Source organism: Schistosoma mansoni, assembly GCF_000237925.1.
Source record: "Schistosoma mansoni, WGS project CABG00000000 data, supercontig 0156, strain Puerto Rico, whole genome shotgun sequence".
Taxonomy (NCBI): domain Eukaryota; kingdom Metazoa; phylum Platyhelminthes; class Trematoda; order Strigeidida; family Schistosomatidae; genus Schistosoma; species Schistosoma mansoni.
Genome location: NW_017386050.1, coordinates 128,545 through 152,085, shown reverse-complemented (window position 1 = coordinate 152,085; position 23,541 = coordinate 128,545). Strand labels below are relative to the sequence as shown.

Sequence of the window (23,541 nt, the reverse complement as noted above, 5' to 3'; positions counted from 1 at the left end):
CCTTGTTCGATGACACCGACTGGTTGACTGGAAATGGTCATTTCCTGACGTAATGCTAAAGTGTGATAGAAAGCTGTGCAGGACTAGCATCTGCCGGTCCTTCATGACTCCCTGGTTGGATTATGAGAGATAGTCCAGCTCAATGAAATGAGACCTTATCAAACATGGTTTAAAGTAGGAGCCAATGATAATCTTGCTGTAATTTTCCTTTACTTTCTTCTAAAAGTGAGAGAAACGAACTTTAACTGAAGGTATTCTCAGGTTGTGTTTTTCTTAACGGAACTGTTTCTTCCTTTATTTTCTACTCTCATCCACTCATTTTTATTCATTTGTTTTTGATTATACTCATCCTCCTTCATGTATCTGTTCACAATCTCATTTTCCCATATGTGTGGCGCATATTTATTTTAGTACCCGTTTGTACCAATATTTGTGTGCTCAAGCAAACGAATCAACAATTATGATAATCAGTTCAATATTACAAGAGGTTTTACACTACTGTATCCGTTCTGCACTTCAGCTAGTGGTATGACCGACAGTGTTGCAAGTAGTATGTACAAGCAACAAATTGCATAGTTGAAGCTTCAGGAACCGGATTTTTAGTCATATCTCTGGCTAAGCAGTGAAAATGAAAAGTAGTTCGAACCTGTGAATACTTAATCTTAGTCCACCAAACCACTGGTAAAATAATATGAAAGAAATCTACCAATCAGTACATGCAATCAAATACACTCACTTAAAGCTACTATGATATTGATTCCACGAAGTCACATTAGGGAATTCAAAGTTAAATCTGTAACCTCGACATACTCTTCATTAAATAAATACATATGACAAAATGTTTGTTGCGTTATTTCTTTAGGGAGTTTGATCCAGTTCGTAAGATTTTCATTTTCCACGGGCTTTTGAACAATAAGTTGAAGCTACAGTTAAATCTGAAGATAGATAAGTCGTTCAGCAATTTTTACAGAGACAGAAGTCAGGCATTTGTGTATGCGTTCTCCGTTTTACGTTGATGTTGTTCCTCTATCATGTATTTTAACTCCTGTCTTATTCTCCACTGCTATCGCTATTTTTATTCTCACTCTTTCGCTTCTACTTTTAATGAGCTCCTTTCCTCCGTATTGACTTGAGATGTGACAAACGAGATCGAAACATGTTTTTGTCATGTTCTTTTTCCGCTCATACTTTTCAAACATGGGTAAAATTAAAGGTTTCTTACAAGTCTATGTACAGGGTGTACCGAAAGCTTATCCAGTATCTAAAGCAGCACACTAATAAATATATCCTATTAAAAGCTAATCAAGAATAAGCTTAACTGTATGATACTTTAGTAAGATATTTGTGAAGTTTCGGTGGAGGTCGTACTATGGAACTAATGATGTTAAAATAGAAACCGATGGAGGCAACGTTATAATTTTCTTTCTTTTTAAAGGTAAAGATGTTCTATCGACATGGACCGAATTTACTTAGGCTGTCTACTAATGGCTCATGTTATTCATTATTGCTACATGTCTTTCACCTCCGATTTCTCCATAATATCATCACTATGTTTTGTTTAGCACTTTTCTATTGTGAGTGAGTAGAGATAACCAACCTATTGATAATAAACAGGTTTTTTATAGTTTCTGATATTCACTTCCGGCACATAGCAAGTAGTAAAGTCAGAATGCTTTAGATCCTTTATTGTTGTACGGTGTAGAGTAAACGAGTGCATGTGTTTATTTGTCTCTGAAACGGTACAGTACAAATTGATTTTAGTTTATACACCTAATAAGGAAATCGAGGAAGGGTAATGTTCACTTGTCTATGGAACCCTGCCACTATCTAGGCCGGTGATGCCATCTAAATAGTAATATAATAGGGTCCTTATTTGGTACATATTGGTTAATAGTTGATTTTCTTGACCACTCAGCCACATTTCTATGTTTGCGGTTAATGCTTTCACACTCGAGCTACTATTGTCTATCAATCATAATTTAGACGACAAACTAAGCCGATACTATTCAAAACAAGTTATCGTTTAACTTTCTAAGTGGACTTTAGTGAATTACATTTTGGAAAAAAATATATTGTTCAAACCATCCAAAAGGGGAATGCTACTAATTACTTTTGGTTAGGGAATATAAATATGACATCAATACGTAAATGTTCACTTAATTGTTGCATCCAATGTGTTGTGTGTGCTTTTTAATGAAATCTATATGTCTACAAATCATATGATTTTCAGCTATTGAAGGTACCTTCAAGTGTATTTTATGAAAGTGTCTTGTCTTTGTATTCGTTGGCGTATCGAAAACTGATTTTGTATATTTTATTGTCGTTGTTTCTAATATAATGTAACATGTAATAGACTGAAGTGTCAAACCTTTTCTGTGAAAATGTTCTTCTAGGCAGAGTGAAACTGAAATCACCTTCATAAATATATCAACATAGGATGTATTTTTATTTAGTTATTAAACATCGCGCTAAATCACACCTATTCTGAGTGTATTCTATTAATCAACAAATTCACTATTTGTTTTTCAGGCATGCGAACGTACAGTTCGTTGTATGGCCTCGTGTAATACAAATGGACTTCTGAAGTATTATGCAGATGTCATTCTAAATGGGGATAACCTTCTTTCACTTACCCAACCCCACAATAGTTTTGATAACAACGATTCTACTGAAATAAAAAATACTAATATAATGGCTCCTCGGACGGAACCTTCCTTTGTTTCAATGCCCGTGCAAGTAAACGGTACTTCCAATGCTATTAAAAACGACAGCACAATGGGAAATGAGGCTGAACAGTCTGTTACTTCTGAACAGGTTTCATCTGATAAATCAGAGAGTTGTCTTGTTACTGACAATGAGACATTAATTCCAAGCTCACAATTTGATCATATTTCAACAAAGTTTCAAAATCAAACTGTCTGCGACAAATTAATTGATTATGAGAGAACTCTTCAAAATCATTCTTTGCTCGAGCAACGTTTGTCTGCCTGTTCTCAGCGTTTATTTCATAATCGCACTAGAGCTCTCAGTTTATTAACACGGTTGCTCGCCTGCAACTCTTCTGTATCACAAGATGAATCACTTTCCAGTGATTCTCTGCCTAGCATTATATCACCAAATTTGACGTATGAAGATACAGAAAGTAGTACCGACGACGAAGCTGAAATGAAGAAGGCTTTGTCCAGGTTCGTTTATTAACTCACACAATAAACCCGTTTGTTTAGCTCTAAACAGTCTTGGTTATACACTCGTTCTGTAACGCATTCAAACTGGCATTGGTTATGTACAGAAATAAAACATGCTGAAAAATGTTTACAAAATCTTTATATGTTAAAAAATAACTCCGATCCGGAAAAGTTATCTCAGTATCAATGTAATACTAATAACACTGAAAATGATGCAGAAGTTAGCTGTTCTCGTACATCTCCATACATAAATACCAAACGGAAACGACATACTTATCACAATCTCTCATCACCTAAATGCGCTAGTATAATACAGGAACTACGTAAGTCGCTTATACTCTCGACTATTCTTTTCAGACAAACATTCTCGTGGTGATCCTCACATTAAATGCTCTTGCATTCCCCCATTTATTGGACCATGCATCTTATGCTGTGGTGGTTCTGAACCAAGTACCAGTCACATGGAGTCGGCAAATAAATCAGATGAACGTGATTTACTTATGTCAGCCCACTCGTTAAGTAGTCATATTCATCCTAAATTGTCAATTCCAGGAGGTTGGTTTTACTTTTTTTTAAGGTTTATGTCAGATTTCATGTTTTTTTCTGTTTTCAAACTGATCATATTCCTGTGAATGTAAATAAAAGTTCTTTAATCACCTTTTTTTATCCATACTAAGTTTCGGAAATATTCATCTTTCTCATCTATCGACTAACGATAAATTCATTGGTGTAAATGGATGTTTCGGGTATCAGTTTTCATTACCCCTCTTTTTTAGATGTTTGTATCCGATCAGATAGTCGGTATCATCTTGTTAACCATGATCAGATTTCCTATTTTGGAGGGAACCCTAAGTATTAGGCAAAAAGTAACTCTGTAGGGTTTAGGCTACTGGTACTACAAGTATTTAAATTCTCATAATCAGATCCCGCTGCATGACATAATTACTTTCTAAAAATGGACTAGTTCATATTTTTATTTCCGCAAATCAAAAAGTGGTAGGTATGTGTTTACATAAATAAGCTCCATAAAAGAACACTTTTTTCATATTCTCTGCAGTTTGATGAATTTTGGAATAAATGACATGAAAAGGTAATGTTACTCAACTTTTTTTTAGATTAATAGCTTATGATAACGTCATGCCTTCCCTGTGATTGTCTAAAATGTTATAAAGCAGTAACTCAGGACACTATAACAGTGTACTTAAAAAATTCAGTGGTTACTATCTATCCCCTTCACTATCATTGAAAACACTTGCTATAGTTGGAGTATGATCGTATAAAATCTTCATTATTTTGGTGATGTTTTTTCTGTTACATTTGTGGTTGCGTACACTTTTTTATTTGTTTATTTGTATAAATGAAAATATTCCACTTCATTCAAAGATATTCATTATGATTCTGATCATAATAAAAAAAATCCTTCTGAGTAATTTGTAGCTTATATATTAGTAAACTACTTACTTACAATATGTTTTGGGCTTTTTATGTGATATTCATTTTCTGTATCATCATACTTTTCTGTGGCAACAATATAGTCAACAAGTTATAGACAACGTAAAACCTGGTGTATGTGAGCATCAGATCAAGTTACCACACCATATTAACACAGTGATGTAATGCCATCGGAATGGATATAAAAGTAGAAGTAGTCTTAGTAGTATCAGTGGTAGCAAAAAATGATTATGTAAAGAGAGTATGATTCAAAAAGAAAGAATTCGTGGAATGAAGGTGGAGTGTGAATCTGATCAAAGGAAAGTTTTGTTATATGAGTGTTGACTAAACCACATGAACAGTCACTCAAAGTCCAACCGTTTAGTTAAGAACTAGGTATCAGTAATAAGACGTATGTTGATACAATTATTGACTATGAGCAAGGGATGTCGTTTGCGATATAAACATGTCTTTTATTTATGTGAACTATAAGGAGGGTATGTCTGTCTACACTTACTAAGAAACCACATAATACTTTGACCTAACATCAAGAAGACTTTACTATTGGGATTGATTATGAACCATGTTACCCAACTTTATTCAGTGATCATGATAATCACATGGACTTCAATTAAGGAATCTGCTCCTACCAACATAAATCAGACCAACAGAAATACCAATGATTAAATAAAACAGTGCTGTCAACCGACAGCTAGACTATATTTCTGCGAGACATTAAAATTAGAGTTGTAAGATTCATCTGTATTGACATATTCAACCTTCATTTGAATTCTCTATTATTTGTCAATGCAGCGCTGAAATCGCTCTGATAATTCAGACTCATCTATATATGAGTATTCTTCTATGCTAGCTGTTGACAATGTCATTATAGGCAGCTGTCTTCTCGCTTGTCATGCTTCTGGCAAAGCATTCTCATCATACAATCAATGTTCGCAGCACTTTAAGATAATATTGGTGCTTTTTTATCATTATTTGGTACACCCCGATTATTTAGATCTAACTGTTAACAATTCATAGTTGAGAGTTCTCGTCACTAGGTTTATATGGGTATTGTTAATACTTTTGTGAATGCTCGAAATCATGAATGACATCATTATTTCACACAATCGAGATTAACATATGATGACGACTAATGCTTAAACTATAATTTATTTTAGATGTCCAATTAGGTCTTCGTTTAGAATCCCGTCTCGCTGCACATTCATCAATTCATTTCCGACCCCATAAATCCACAGTGCATTGTGTACAACCGCGGGACAAACCAACTTGCCTTCAGCCATTGGAGCCTATAAATCGCCCTACACCTAACACATCTAAGCTTAGCACTCAATCCAATCAACTAACCGTAAAACCACCCAAGTGTCCGCCATCACAGACAAGAAATTCCCATTTACGCAAGCGCAAATTATTATCGTCCAAAAACTCACGTATTTGTCATTTATCATCAGCACATTCAGTGACGTTACCTCCTAAAACTCCAAGATCTGTACAGGTATGATTTGTATTGTTTTTGTGCCAATTATATGTTAATGGTGCTTAATTTGCACAATACACAAGCTTATCATTGTGATAATAGTTTGTTATTCCTTAAAAATATGGACAAAACTTGCCGGTGATAAATCTGGAATCGTGATGTTTCTTCAACCAACTTTCTTGAATCTGGCACACTGAGGGTTTGGCTGTTTATCCATGTTTGAGTGAACTACTATCTTCCAACTTTAATTTGTAAATAAAACTGTAAACCCTGGTTGTCTGGATAAACTCCGTCATACATGTATTCTTATCACTATGTATCGAAATTTAGGTTTCTTTCTAAGCTGAATGACTGATATACTGAAATTAGGCGTACATAGTTGAAAATAGGCACTTATCCTCTGTCACTCTTAATGTCGCGAGTTCAAACCCTGGTTCAATTTATTCAGTTTGAACTGTCGAGTAGCAGCATCACCAGCTGATCAAGCGAATAAACTTATGTCTGGTAAATAAGTCGCGCTAATACTGCAAAGAGTTAAATATATTGCCAAATCGCAACAGTTCAGTATTTGTGTATGTGTTACCTGTTAGCTGAAAATCAATTTGCAAAATTACTCATAAATATATATTTAAATTTTGGTGTGACAGTAACTAAACTGTGTCACTATACATTAGTATTTAACAACAGTTTTCTAATCAAATACACTGAAATATGCCAGTCATAATGTTTTTAAATATGATTACTCTCTAGGTTTCTAATGTCAGTGTATGAGCAACCACGGTATCCAGTCCAAGTTAATGATTATTGACTGTGTTGTGTTGTATCTTGCGATTATGTTGAGCTCAACCTAATTACAAATTACTTTTTTGATCCTGGATCATCTTTTGTTTCCTTTTCTATGCTGCATGATTTCAGCTCGACGCCATATTCGTAGAACAATGATTTTTCACTATTAATAGTGGTGACTATCTCCATTGCCTAGCTATCTTACTTTGTGGTCGTATCATTTTGCTTATTTACCAAGTACATACCTAAGCGTCTAGATTTGAGAACCACCATTTGTATGTGTTGTTAGTACTACTACATAACTGTCTAAATCAAAGTAGATAGGGTTAGTGTCCAGTGCTTGTTTTCCCGCCTCAGTATTCAAGTGTTCTAACTGTCAAGCTGTCGAATTTAGTTCACATCTTTCCAAATATTAGGGTTGCGTTAGACCTTCTATAGGTCAGTATCGAATGTCTAGACTATTAATTGTTTTTTCAGAAAGAGTTTTGTGGAGATTTAGTATTTTCATAGTTGCAAGTCTGAGTCAATTGAAGCTAGACCACCAAGAAAAACCTTGAAACACTGAACGGCCGTTTCGTCCTATTGTGGGACTCCTCAGTAGTGCGCATCCACGACCTCGCCTCGCGAGATTCGAACCCAGGACCTACCAGTCTCGCGCCAGACCACTTGACCGATAGACCACTGAGCCGGTCGGCATCCAACGGTGTTAATGTTTAACTTCAACCAATCCACGAAGCTGAGGGGTCCCACAATAGGACGAGTTGGCCGTCTAGTGCTTCCAGGTTTTCTTTGGTGGTCTAGCTTCAATTGACTCACGCTTGCAACTATTAATTGTTTACTGATAATTCACATCATTTATATTATAACATTTTTGTTTATTGTTTTTTCTCTTCACAGAACTGCAACAATAATAATAATAATAGTAAAACTGAAAAGCAATAAATCAAGATAAATCTCAATTACATTATCTAATCTTCGAAAGTATTTGTGCTTTTTCTGTTCATTATGTGTATTGTATATGCTTGTGACATAGATTATTAGATTTCCTTTATATCTATCTATCTATCTATTATCATACCTGTGTAACCTTTCTTTTTTATTATTACTATTAATCCGGTAAACAATTATTTATTATCTGTTTACATCTGCATATATGCATGCATTATTATTACTATTACATATATATAATGGTGAACTTGTATTAATAAACGCATTTATTAAATCTAGTCCTTCACTGTAATTTTCCAACAGTAATTTATCTTCATAAAAGAAGAAGGGTTTGGTACACTTTTCATTCCTTAATCTAGAAGAAGAAGAAGAAGCCAATTAAAATTCACTGTCGTATTTGTTTGCTTCACAAATCAGACAAAAATATTTTAATAACAAATCTTTCATTTTTCTTACTAATTATTATTATTATTATTATTATTATTATTGGTATTAGTAGTAGTTATAGTATCCCTCTGTCACAACTACATAAACACCACCACCACTTTTATCTTATTTCTGTTTACCGACTAATGTATTTTTGTATCATGTTCTTCTTTTGAAATCCGAAAATTATGTGAATCTGGACTGTTTTATGTTGCAATAATGTAAGGATAACACACATACTTATTACTGTTTGTGAAGAATGTGTGTTAATCGCTTCCTGGTGTTGTTGTTGCTGTTGTTTTTCTTCAGAAATAAAAAAAATTCTATTGTGAATTTATTTTTCCTCTTCCTTCGACCATTTCTCATCGTTGTATTATTATTGTATAACAACAGAGGTTTGTATATTTTTTCTCTCTTTTTTCTTTTTTTTTTTTAGAAAAAATTGTATATTCTTACTCAATAATCGAAATCAGTGCAATTTCCAGTGTTTTTTTGTCGTTTTTGTTGTTATTGTGCTTGTTCAGTGGTAAATTTTCTGTTTTTTTCTGTACTTCGTAGACATGGTATACTGCGCAGCAGTTCGTTCTGTTCTACTTAACGGCTGTGAAACATGGCTATTAATAGTAGAAGATACTCGTAAGTTACTAGTATTTGACCACAGATACCTTAGAAATATTGCTCACATCTTCTGGGATAACCGGGTAAGTAATAGTGAGGTTAGACACAGGGTATTAGGGAATGATGATAAATCAGTTGATGAGGTCATGAATCTTCATCGACTGAGATGGTTAGGCCACGTGTTACGTATGCCTGAACACCGATTACCACGACGCGCTATGCTGACTAGTGTAGGGGATGGTCGCAAGAGAGTTAGGGGCGGCCAAACCAAAACGTGGCATCAGAGCTTGAAGTCACTAACTTGTAGTCTGAGCCATGTTGGTAGATGCAGACTACTTGGTTGAGGTCCGCGTGACTATCGTAACTAATGGTTGGAGACTGTGTGACATGGCTCATAATCGATCACAATCGCGTAGGTGTATACATTTTCTGTCTTCCCTTAAACCTTGAGATTAAAATTGCTTCATATCTGTCTTCCTTCCTATACTATATCCTTATATACAACCTTTCTTTTATATATTAACACCACTAAATTAACTATTTCTATGAGTTCGGTGTTCATCTTGTTGTGCTAATGAGTGAGGTATGGCAACTTGGGCCGATGCATATATGCTCCTGGTCCTACGTTGTAGCTGACTGAGACATGGTTGATCAAGAAAATTAAGAAGATAATATAGGCTGCTTAGTTGACTAAAGTGTGATTTATTTGAATTAATAAAAGGTATTGGTTTTAGTCAAAGGTCATCTGTTAAAGTGTTACCGTGCGTCTGTTATTTTGTGCTTTTATTATCCTTTACTCCGATAGCATATTGCGTCTTCTATATTCTTGCCTCTGTTCTAGATTACAACCCAAGATAGCTTCATGATATGAGGAATTAACCACTTTTGGGTTAGTAAGTGTTCAAATGTTCTATCTCTTCACACCTAAAATTAGTGTATCATAAGTGTTAGTGGTACAAAGGAGACCTTACTACACTTTACTATGGTTCTGTTGATCAGTTAACAAGTTTCTCTGAGTTTACTTAGATTATATATATGTACACCTCAACGTTGAAGTGTACAGGACAAGCTGTGAACCACATGTAGAGAAATTTGAACACTTCATTTATATCTAAAGTTTGTGCTGATAATGTCGTTCAGAAGAACTATGAGAGCGTCACGACCAAACCATCCAGCTAAGAGAACAAGACTCCATCAAAATCATCCACCTGAGCTACAAATCTTCTCCATCATCTCATTGTGATCACTTAAACTGTGACTGCATATCACACAGCTCTCAATTCAATCATGCCCTTGCGCACCATATCATTCTATTATATAATTAAGTAACTTTAATCTAGCTGTAATAGGTTTTCAGAATTTAAGAAACAAATTGCCAGAAGGAATATTTTCAGAAAGTAAAAGATCGTCAGCCCCTCTACCCTTAATTCTATCATCAAATAGTAGGTTCAGTTAACCTTCAAGATTATTTACCTGTCACTCAATTTTATTAGTATAGTTTAATCCAATTTATATATAAATATCGTAACTAAAATTTGAGTTATTCATTTCTGATAAGTTGGACTTTGAATAGATAGTTACGTAAGAAAATGATTTATTTATGTCTTTAAGAACAGAGAAAATGAATTTTAGGCGTGACTATAATTTATAGACAAACCAGTCAGATTAAGGATAACAAGTCTTAGATTTTGGTGTGTAATTCATTCATCCATTTGAGTAAATAACGTTTTGGCATTTAGTTGGTATCAGCTCGTGATGAAAACCCTAAATCCAATTCCTAAGCCTGATTATCAACTGTAAATTGTAATTCTAATTCCTCACACTGCTTTATAACCATTTAGTCCTGGATATTTGGGTACCGTCAAGGTCACTCTAGCGTCGCTCTAAGGTCATTCATAAATTATAGTCTCACCAAATTTGAAATGGTAAAAAGAACGAACTTGTCTCTGATCTTCAGAGAATACATAAAGGAGTATGGTTGAATAACGTTGTATGTCACATATTTATTGACATCCATCCATATTAACAATAATAATCATGAAACACACAATATGTAGTTCATCATTGCCAGATATGAAAATGACGTGCTTAAACATGTTAGTATTCTATTTACTAATTCAAATTTTGTCAACTTTCACAAATTAAATCATGGACTGATTTTAATTAGGTCCTCATTGAAAACCTGAGAGCATTTTGACAGGCGCTTCATACATGTGTTCATTCAAGACTTCAAAGGGGAATGGAGCCCAAGATATTCTGTCGCACGCACAAACATTTAACCTTTAGACGACTGAGCTGTAATGCTATGATGTACATTGCCTCACTTCAATGAATTCACGATATTGTACGACCATCTATTGTTTAATGTCTGTGAATAAAGGTACTGTCAACCAAACTTATCTCTTATGCTGAGAAAATGCTAGCTTCCGTACAAAATAGTAGAGACAAAAATTCACACGCATAATAGCCAATTAAAACATGAGACTAGAATTTGATTTTCTGTAGGTCATTTGACAACCAATGAAATTAATACCTGACCATTAGGCTGATATCCTGTCCCCATATTGAAATAGTTTGGCTACCTCTTATACCTGTCCAGTATTTATGATATATAAGCTTATGTTTGTACCTGTCTTCACTACACGTACGAATATCGGTATGACAAGCTTCAACTGTAATATTGTGTTCCTACAACTTAAACATCTTGTTCACAGTAAATTTAGCCGGGAAAATCACTTATACGGAAATTTCATTTTAAGCATCTAAAATTATCCAAATGTGTCAGTTGTAAACAAATCAGTTTCTTGCATCCCAAAGAGCCAAAAACACAGAATAGAGCAAACGTTAAGGCTTGAAATGAAATCTTCAGTGTAAATGACACTCTTACATTCAGCACACCCACTAAATAAACACGAAATTGTTGGATACTGTATAGTAATCATTGAGCATCGATAATTGGATGAATAATACCTAACATTAAAATGACCATGATTAGATTTATTTATTTCCCTCTCTCATCAATATCGATTAATGACTGCTTCATACATTGGCCATTTAGCTACTCTCAATTATGTGCTCGTTCACTATTACCATAAAGTGATTCATTATTACAAAAACGAGTGGTATGTTGTGTTAAGAATGGGAGAATTTCCCACTTCGCCTTTTTATTTTTCTAACTCAGTTTCAATATCATTTAAGTCTCTTCAATGATGAAAGGAGATGGGTAAAATGGGGGTTAGTTCTTCACCCACTTTGCTATAGTTGTAGGAACTTTTCCACCAAACCACCGAATATTTCATACTAACGTATTACTTGAAAAAGTCTTTGGAAAAATTAAGCCATATATATTTCTTGAAATGCTTTGTAGAGATTAGTTTTTAATTTGTAGGTGAATTTCTTTATACACGGACATCAGTACTAATTCTCAATGGTACTTCAAGTGATTACAATCCTTGGAGAAAAATATTCACAAACTATATTCATTCGTACGAAACCTTCTAATCAACATGTAATTGTGTTATCACTAGTGATTTGTTTCGAGATGAGTTCTTGTGATTCTCATGAGAAATCACTTTCGGTGGGAGTCAGACAAAGTGGTAGTCTAATAGATATCACCAATATTACTATCTAATTGTCATAGTCAATCGGTGATTGACTGATGTCGGGTATGTAAATGTTATATCGATTGCCTGAGTGCGTGCGTTCTTGCCCAGTTGATATATATATATATATATATATATATATATATATATATATATGAACGTGCTGATTCCCGCCAATGAGAGAGGAGTGAATTATCGATCAGAGCAATGATACACAAAAGCCCTAAGAGCAGTCTATAGTGCTTATCGGTCCTGTTTCTGCCTAGCCCAGTCAGTTAAGTCCAGAACAGCCTCTGTGGTATGAACTATTATATTTCAAACTTACTGGGTTTATATACCAAACAGATAGACCACATAGTACCATAAAATAGAAAATAACATTTGTACAAGATTTGGCCAAATATGGCTGTGAATAGGGGGGACAGTAATTAATGGACTAGGGATAATTAAAGAATGATAAATCGTATAATAATAGTCTATAGGTCAAAATAAAGCTCATAATAAGAGGAGCACGAATATGAATAGTTAAGTTACTTATCAATTACACAATAGGAAATATACATATCATATTGCTCCATAAATAGTTCTCAAAGTTACCATTCATAAATCTCCACGGGTTACAACAGTAAACCATGGCATTCCAATTCAGTGGTTTATATATTAGACGATCACCATGATACTTGAAGGTGGTGGGTTCAATCAATTGTACTGAGGTATTCCACAATTGGCTGAAATAATTGTCTGATACTCAATTGGTCGATAAACTTAGAACAGTCTTATATCACATGTTTGTTCTCTACATCTAATGTTACTATTTATATCAAATTGATCATGCCTGTAAAGTGGTGTGAATTCTGTAATTATTATTTTCAGAATATATACATTATTAAAATTACGTCGTCAAAAAACACTTTGTGATTAGACTCAAATCTCCAAAAGCTCTTTTAAGCCATTTAGTAGTTTGTAAACATAATCACTCACAGCCTGATAATCAAAGTAAGGACTGAAGACCTACCGCTCGACAAACGAACAACTTATTCGTTTTATTTTTACACTTCACCCTCTTAAATTTCTCATTTATTTCTAAAATCTAAGTACCACCCATGGATATTGGTAAGTTCATCATCATTTCAGTGCATACAACCCTGCCACACTGGTGTTTATAAACTCTCGAATAAATCGTAAGTACTGAAATATATGGCATTCACTGAAATTAACCAAAAGGAGGTGGACATTGAGCTTGTTTTTACATATTTTTTTGCTATGACCTTGAGGATTGCTATCTAGATTCTGATCCATTCATCCCTGTAATACAGATTTACGAATTTATCTTCAAATTGTAACAGTCTTCATCAAATTAAAAAAATGTAAAGTTTTGTAAAAATTCGGAGCTGAAGTCTGTATTTCTATAGATGAAAAATATAATAAAATTGTTATAAGCAAAGATGGACAGTGGCTAGTAGTGGGATCCAGGACGCGCGTTTCGTCCTACTTGGCACTCGCCAGCTGGATGTACCTGCTTCTCAGAGTTGATGTTCACTCTGGGACTCTAACCAAGTACCTTTCGCTTCAAACGCCATCGTGTTATCCACTCAGCTACCGAGTCATGATAGCCACTTGCTTGTACAATGGGATGAAGTGTGAATTCACTTGGTATTGTATGTTTGGATCTTCTCATTGATTTTTAGGACTGCAATTGAACAGTCTCTTACAGTCCTAAAAATCAATGGGAAGATTCAAACAAACAATACCAAGTGAATAATAAAAGTGTTTTATGCCGCATTAAATCATTCTCTAACCATTCTACTCTATCATCTATACTTACGGGCCTGGACGTCTTTTTAAAAAAGACTGTTGTCATCACTTATCATGAGCTAAAACAACGTGATTTCAATCATATGATAATTCGATTTCTCCACAAGACATAATTAGTAGTAATCATTTACAGGTATCCGGAATTCATTTTCAATGTTAGTGAGTTTTTGATTGGTAAACTGTTATCATGTAACAAGAAAGGCATAAGGAAAGACATAATCTCTTACGTTTTAACAACGAGAGAATGCATGCGCTTCAGTCAGTTAAGTTCTAGTGTTGTATAAACAAACATCTAAAAATAGACAAGCAAACGATAGTTCTTTCTAAACAGATATGAGATAGAATTTATAGAAAGTAATATAACTCTGGAAGTACTAGATGAATCACAAGGTCTTAATTGCCCTATGAATGTGAACACATTCTATGAATAACCCAGTATATTTCGCTCAATTCTATTGATTTACGCAGGTAAGGTTTAATGTAAAAAAATATATCCCAGTATATGCTTCCTACATATGTATCCGTCTTACACTCTGACTAAAGTTATAAAGAGGATAAAATAAATATAACCTAACCACTGTGAATCTATTGACCCACGATACATAAGAGATTTGTGGAATTGATTGATTTCGAAGATTTTATCTAGACAACTATTGGAAATTGAGGCTAACTGGCACTCTTTCAAAGTTTACTCCCATAACCTTTAGGCTTTATGGCGAGCTCATTGTGTTTATATCATTAGTTTGGTTCATATTTTCAACTTCATTTGGTTTATTTAACTTGTTTATTTGAATTACGATCTCATTTAAAGTAAATGAGTGGTAGAGATCAAAAAAGTATTCATTGAATGTTTCATTAAATTCTATTTATTTCAACGCCCCCAATGGCCTGATATGGCCGAGAGTGGGGAGAGTCTGCTCTCCCTCTCCGAATGCTCTCACATGGTCACGCGTATATAGCATCAACCAGGGAAGTCCTAATCACTGCCTTCTCGTACCACAGGTGCTGTTTACGAAATTAAGAGGATGAAAAGTGAATTTCCGGCGCTTTAACCGCGCTGGTGGACACGGAAAGTTCACCTAGGGGAGTCGGAAAACCCTCATTCCAAACCAATGGTGCATATGGGCTCCAGTATCCCGACGGAACAAATGGCGTATGAATCAATCGTTGGTCACCGTCTACCATGGGACTGCATCTCCTCACGATGCTCCACTGCCTTGTGGGTTAGATCTTTAGGTCGAAGGCCCCATGTGTGGCCCCCTAAGAAAACTCCCTGCTTCATTTTGGGCACCCGTGCAGTATCACAGCCCTCACACAAATCAAATGAGATTTGTGTGGCGCATATGTATCTGGTACCCCTTTACACCAATATTTATATGTTTAAATAAATAAACTTTATTTCAATGTGATTTCATGTAAAAATTTACGAAAGTTTCACGATGTTTTTGCTGTTAAAATATTTTAATCAAGTTGATTTTTTTTCTCTAACAATTAGAGTTGACAATGAAATTTGATATGCCGCTATCTAGAAAAAAAATCAATGATTTTCTCAGTATTACTATGAGAGCAACACAACTCTTAATAGATAATATCTTAAAAACAAGTTAATTATAAGATTTATTCAGTTAAGTAAATACCAATTTAACTTAAATGATTCAAGATTATCTTATTTGGCTTGAATTGAAAAAGGTTTTCTCCTATGCAAACTGTTCATCATAAATCATTAGATTATATACCTCAATTCCTGATCGAATTCTTATCCAGTACACAATTTGTTTCCCTAGAAACTACATTTCCAACATTTTCAGACATAACTGATGCGCTTATAATTTGAAGTTATGACTACTAATAGTCGAGAACTGTAGAGACGCTATTGTAGGGTCAGGGGAATGTCATTGAACCCTAGCCAAATCATCCGGCAGTTGGGTCACTAAATATCGAACAGTTCATCGATCCCCGTCAAGGTCAAGGACAATCAACGCTTATCAGTTAATCACACACCATGGACTGGCCCATGCGGTGGTGGTCTCATTAACACCCTGTATTCATTCTTACTGATATATTTACGTAATCACGCTCTTTGTGTTATACAGTCTTCAAAGCAGACATAGTACTTTAATACGTCGAATGGGGTAATCCTCGTAATATGCTGATCGCGAGGTGTGACTTCGAAGTTAGCTTGTTCGTTACTCCGTTCCCGTCTAACTCGAATAGGCCTCCAATTTTTCGACATAGATAATCAACTTTGATGATCTACACTATCATTTGAGTAGTTTTAATCTCAGTAAAACAAGTTTTTTGTACAATCATATCATAAATATAAATCCATAACCTTGGTTACCTGTTTTAAGTTCTTAAAGTTGGTTAAATCACATGGAATTCAATGAATTTAAACCACATATTAATTAGGACTTAAAAAGTATGGTGTATGCGATTGAGCGATTAAGTTAAAATACTTTTAACATCAATTACTTAGTAAATGACAGATTATATCGATTAAGTTAATTTAGAAGGGTGAGGATAAGCGACTGTTTAAATGACCTTTATCAATTCTTGACCCCACATAGCCACTCAGAAGACAGCAGATCTAACCTAGTGACTTAAATAGAATATGATTAATTTCACATTACTGATGAACTTCTGTAAATTTACCTTAAGATCTTCTTCAATCAAATCTGAAAACGTTTGATATGGAAATTTGTCCACTTGACTTAGATATAGACTTTGAGGACTTTTAAACGGTTATAAATAATATTTTAAGTGATCCTACATTTCCTCAAGATTATTCGTATGGACTCTGTAGTAAGATCAATAAAAGGTGACGTGCATGAGTGATAGCTTTATGATTGTAACCGTAAATGAGATGACACGTAAATGCTCCCGAGTTATCAATGTGCGCAGTTCTTCCCGGTTGTCTGTATTTTGGAATTAAGTGTGAAAGAGTATGAGCAGAACGATTATAAATCTTTTAGATGTATAATTTTATAAGATACTTCAAACACCTGCTACAGTTAGATAATCCGAGACTATCAAAAATGCATTGGTTAAGTTAAACAGCGTACTAGATAAAGATGACAAATCGGTTGATGAAATAGTTATTATTCATCAAACGGGATGATCGGGACACACATTATGTATACCTAACAACAGCCCATCATAAAAGGTGGCTAATCCGATATGAAATGAAACTAGAAGAAAGATAAGGGCGACCAAATTAAGACATGGGATCAGCCCATGAAGTTACCAAGACTGAGCCATATAGATACATATAGCAACAAGGTCCTATCGTGACGCTTTTGGGTGGTTAGAGGGACCTTACTAGCGAATTTGGACGATCGACCGGGATCGGGCAAACCCAATAATCTTCTGTAGGCTAAATTACTCGGATTCTAACTCATGGCTCATTAAATCTTGTAGGCTGCTCGATATGTATGCCTATGTATATGGATTGCATAACTCTCTATCCAATGCTCAGTTTGTTTGAAACTATCAAGTCCCACATTGGTATTGATATCTATAAACTATAATATCGTTGTTCTCTATCATGAACTTATTTACATACTCCTATAATTCATCTTGAGACGTAGACTGCCAACAGGGATTCTTCAACCAACTCTGTATTCAGCTCGCCTTTCCGGCTGTTTCCAAATCTTATTCACTCCTTTGACGCATACATCAAATTCTTGGTGTAATCTGTTCTTTCATCTGCCTCGTTTCCCTCCAGCCTTCATGATTCTACGTTAGGGCTTATCTCGTGATGCAGTTCGATGATTTACACAATGTATGTCCTACCCACCCTCGGTGTCTTCCCTTCATTTAGTGTTCAATCGGAAATTGGTTTCTTCTCTGTAAGTGTAGGTTGGTGTTTATAGAATCCGGTTAACGGATATTGAGTATCTTGTGTATACAATGGTTTCTAAGTACAATAGAACTATCTTGATGTTCGTATTGGAAATTCCGAATTCGATGTTGCGTGACAGTTATTTTGAGTTGTAAATGTTCTTCGACAGTAGGAAGCCTCTTCTTCACTCGCTTGTTTGCCTCTGCGTATTCAACTTGTGCCCTGGCTTTCTCTGCTTTAGCCCAAGTGTTGTTAATGGCTTTCTTCTTGCTTTTTTCTTGAATCTAACAGGAATCCGCTCTTAATCGTAGTGCTTCTTGGGGCCAGTACTTCGTGGTGTGTTAAATTTATAGCTTCATTAGTGCCTTTCTAGTTGTTCTCCACAGCAGTTTTCTCTCCTTTAATTAGATCTCGGAGATTAAAACATGCTGATGAGAGCTATCTTGAATTCTATGAGTTTGTAAGCATCTTGAAGAAAGGTTGTATTAAAAATTTATATTGTTGTTTCTCCAGTTATCCTGTGTTTCAACTTCAGCTTGGCCCCAAACAGGTGATCTGAAGGTATTTCAGCTCCTCTATTTGTTCTCATGACTTCAATGAACCTTGTGAACGTCTTATGATGATAATGTAATCGACTTGGTTCACTGTAGTGTTGTCCAGTAAAACCCATGTAACTTTGTGTATGCGTTTGTGATGGCGAACAGTTCCACTTATAACTATTTTGTTGAAGGGATATAGATCTGCAAGTCTCGCACCATTCTTGTTACTTTCTTCAAGTCTATGTTTTCCCATGATATCTTTATGCCCAGTGTTGTTTATTTCCACCTTGGCGCTTAGGTCTACCATCAGGATCATTTGGTCCTTTTCGGAGCACTTTTCTACAATGGACTGCAGCTTGTCATGAAACTGATCTTCATCGTCTTCTTCGCTTTCATTGGTGAGTGGATAACACTGGTTAATATTCCTCGTAATACCCTCCTTGGTTTTGAAGAATATTTTGATGATTCTGGATTCATGTGATCCCCGGCCTATAAGCCCTTTTACGCATTTTTGGACAGCATTAACGAAACCTGTATTTCTGAGGCGTTTTCTTCTTCTTGATCGGAATACAACAGAACCTTACGCGAAGCTATTCTTTCCTGTCCTGCTCAATTCTAACGGGTTCCACTTATTTCGAGCGCTGCCAGGCTGCATCTGCTCGTTTCCACAACTATCTGATTGATCCTCCCGGTCTCCTACATTGCGCAGATATCCCATGTACCCATGTGAATTGTTGCTCTAGTTGTTAGAAGGCGTAGCAACGTCGGGTTTTTCCATGAGGCATCATTATCCTTCTGAGTGGAGACATTTCAAATCCCAAGGTAGAGTTTAAATAGCTAAAATGATATTCCTGGTTAGTGTATTTTTTAGCATAGCTGTTTTCTATGGAATGAAGTTACAAACCCGATATCCAGCTCCATATTTATCCGGGATTAGGACTGCAATAACCCTAGAAGGGCTGAAGACGGAGCTGAGCTGTATCATTATTTGATTGTATTATGGACCACTTAATCCGACTCCAATGGTTAAAGAAAACTTGTGTGAGGGCACAGATTAAGAGTCTCGAACTAGACTAACATAAATGTTCTATACTCCTGGGTTTTCAGAGGTTCACCGGCTAGTCCTAATTCATAAATGAAAAAAATATTAGAGATTAGCAACAAGTAATGAGTTAACAAAGTGGCTTGTGGAAACATATATCATTCGGTGTATTCTATACACTTACAAACGTCATGGAAAAAAACCAAACTAGAGGAAAAATTATGGAAGACACAGATCTAAAATATCATAGTTACTAGAGAAATGAAAACTTGGTCTTCATAGACAGGTTGTTATTGAAACCAAATATCCTTTTTCGTATAAATGTTTTTCTTGATACTTGACACTTACAACACAAATCAATGTGTGTTTGTGTAAAGAATACTCATACATGATTGAACACGTCTAACTATCCATTCACATTAATTAATATGTTTGACTATATTAAATTCATGAGAGTTTAGGGACAAGTTGACCACAGTTGCAATGGTTCACCCAAGTTTTTTTTATTTTAGCCATTTTGTACTTTTAGAATGTAAATAAATGGCTTTTTCATTGTAAATGGATAGGACAAACCAAATAAGTATGTCCACTATTCAAGATGTTTCCTAGATCATTTGTGACAACCTACAAAAAAGTAGTCAAATTATTGAGGTACTTGTACAGGATTTTATTCATCAAATGCATTTATAACGTCATTCTTCCAGAATTATTAAACATTAGAAATGTCCACTCTATGTAACACAGATATAGACGGATTGATAGATAGAAGGGAAGTTGGTCATACCATAAGTCACATGATTAGTAATTGTCATATGATGCATATATGTGTCTGTCTCCCTCAATGTTAATAATCTAACCAAGCTTCTAAAATAAAGACATTTTGCTACCAATGACTGTTGAATTGATCTGTTGTATGTTACAAAGGAAACAGGTTTATAATTCGAGTTAAGGATTTTATTATTAACATCTAGGTGATGATATAACTCTTTGTTCTGAAAGCATTTATGTAACAAAGCTTGAAATTAGTTAGAAACAAAGATAATAATTATAAGCAAAGATGGATAGTGGCTAGTAGTGGAATTCAGGACGCGCGTTTCGTCCTATTCAGGACTCGTCAGCTGGATGTACCTCCATCCATCTTTGCTTATAATGCTTGTGAATTAAAGCAATGTCGAGGCAATACGCACAGTATGCACATATGCCAATAAGAGACTGACTAGTTGCAGTCCTAAGCATCAATGGGAAGATTCAAACAAATTATACAAACATAATAATTGTTACGAATTATACAATTTGTTTAAAGTTTAAAATGTAAATTATAGAGTGCCATCTCAGAGGTCTAAATTTTAACCACTCTTCTCAAGATTCAAAGAACGACGTTCGGCGAGGTCTTAGGTGCATATTGCTGAGGACTTTCATACTAGGATGAAAAAGCTGTCCAGTTCTCCCTAGTATTTCAATGGCTGTCTAACTTAGATCATTTTGTGATCCCAAAAAATATTTAACAATCTTCACAAACTCGCCATACCGCTTTATCAGAAGGGGGTTTGTGGAGATTTTAGTATTTTATATAGTTGAGATCATGAGTCAATTAAAGCTAGACCACCATAGAAGACCTAGAAGCACTGGACGGCCAACTCGTCCTATTGTGGGACTTCCCAGCAGTACGCATCCACGATCCCGCCTCACGAGATTCGAACACAGGACCCATCAGTCTCACGCACGATCGCTTAACCACCAGACCACTAAGCCGACCGGTATCCAACGTTGTTAATATCTAACTTCAACCAATCCACGAAATTGAGCAACCATTCACCATTGCCTTCAGTGAGTTGATATCTCACAACAGACCTGGTTGAACTCCATTAGTCACTGCTTCTCACTAGAACTCCAGGAAATATCTTTTGAAGCCAGTTACTAGTGAGCATATGATTATTATCAGAAGGGGTTCGTGGAGATTTTAGCAATTTTTTATAGTTGAAATCATGAATTAATTGAAACTAGACCACCGTAGAAAACCTAAAAGCACTGGACGGCTGTTGGATGTCGGCCGGCTTAGTGGTCTAGTGATTAAGTGCTCGTGCACGAGACTGATGGGTCCTGGGGTCGAATCTCACGAGGCGGGATCGTGCATGCGTACTGCTGAGGAGTCCCACAATAGGACGAGTTGGCCGTCTAGTGCTTCCAGGTTTTCCATGGTGGTCTAGATTCATGATTTCAACTATATTAAATTCATTTAATATTGTTTGTTTGAATCTTCCCATCGATGTGTCAGGACTGCAACTGGCCAGCGAAAGGTACTGGGTTCGAGTCCCAGAGTGAACATCAACTCTCAGATGCAGGTACATTGAACTGACATGTCCCGAATAGGACGAAACGCGCGTCCTGTATTCCGCTGCTAGTCACTATCCATCTATGCTTATATTAAATTCTGTTTGAAAATGAACTATTAATGATCAGAGAATTCTGTACATGAATCAAATTGTTCATTGTTACATTATTGTTTACTGGTTATTTATTTATATTTTATGATAATAATAGTGATTAAGAAAAGCAAAGGTAGTTTACATTATTTTTTCTGTAAAGTAATTAGAAGTCTAATAATAATAATCGATTCCGTCTATTGATCTTACTACTTATAAGTAAATCAGTTCATTAATGTTATCAATAGACTAAGAAATTTCATTGTAAATGCTGACTGAATCAACATTGAACTATTATGAACAATATAAGTCTGTAAGTCATATCAAAGATAGATAGTGTCCAGCAGTGGAATCCGGTTTAACGCGTGATTCGTCCTATTTGGGACTCGTCAGCTGGATGTACCTGCATCTCAGAGTTGATGTCCACTCCGGGACTCGAGTGAATACGCAATACTCGAGGCAATACGCACAGTATGCACATATGCCAATTAGAAACTGACAAGTTGCAGTCCTAAAACATCAATGGGAAGATTCAAACAAACAATACTAAGTGAATGTAAGTCATATCGTTTGTGTGAGTAAGTGAATTAGAATTCAATCCTATACATTTCTTGATTTCAGTTAAATTATTATATTCATATGATCCTCTGTTATTAGCGAGATACAGTTTTACTCTTGTTGATATTTAAAGACGATGAACTTACAAATGTACAGTACACTAACAGTTATAGTTTATGTAACCAAGTGAAAGAATATCGGTAAACTGAACTGCTAACCAAACAAAAGTCAATGACTTATAATGCAACATTAGATCTAATCATAATCTGTTTATTAGATAGAAGATACTACGTATGTTTTCTGACTGTATTAAAGTAAATTAATCAGCAAGATGCATTTTTAATTTTCCCCTGAAAAATCTTACTAATTATGGCGGGTTAGTTATAAACTGACATGATGTTTGTCCCATAGATTGTTTACGATGGTGATTACCAAACACTGACAATGGAATCAATGCTAAATATGACTAAAAGTACATTTTAAATAAAGGTCTGTGAAAAATAATGTTTGGTGGAGGAATTTTTCTCCAGTTCTCACTAGTTTTCACTGATACCCCAATTAAGATCAATCGATGATGAATAAAACCTATAGATTAAATCAATCTCCAAAAACTTTAGAGCGCAAAATTAAAGGTTCTGAGTTCGACTACCAGATGCGGAGTCGGAGATGCATATTTCTGCGTAGTCCTAGGGCGAAACGACCGTCCAGTGCTTCCAAGTGTTCAATGATGGTCTGTCTAAGATCGGCTCGTGATTTACACTATTGAAGATTCCAAAATGTCCACAAATACCCTATGTTAATAAAACTATAATGGTCACTTCAATAGGGAGTT

General features: G+C 35.3%; 1 protein-coding gene across 1 annotated transcript; it reads left to right on the top strand.

Annotated features, from left to right (window-relative positions):
• Positions 1–1,197: 1,197 nt before the first annotated feature.
• Smp_165630 (hypothetical protein) lies at positions 1,198–8,755 on the top strand (the record flags this gene model as incomplete). The annotated part of the gene is made up of 6 exons (XM_018798087.1): positions 1,198–1,201; positions 2,546–3,185; positions 3,225–3,508; positions 3,543–3,740; positions 5,795–6,129; positions 7,795–8,755. The coding sequence occupies 6 exons, from the start codon at positions 1,198–1,200 to the stop codon at positions 7,837–7,839; spliced, it is 1,506 nt and encodes a 501-aa protein (XP_018646724.1). The 3' UTR covers positions 7,840–8,755.
• Positions 8,756–23,541: the final 14,786 nt, after the last annotated feature.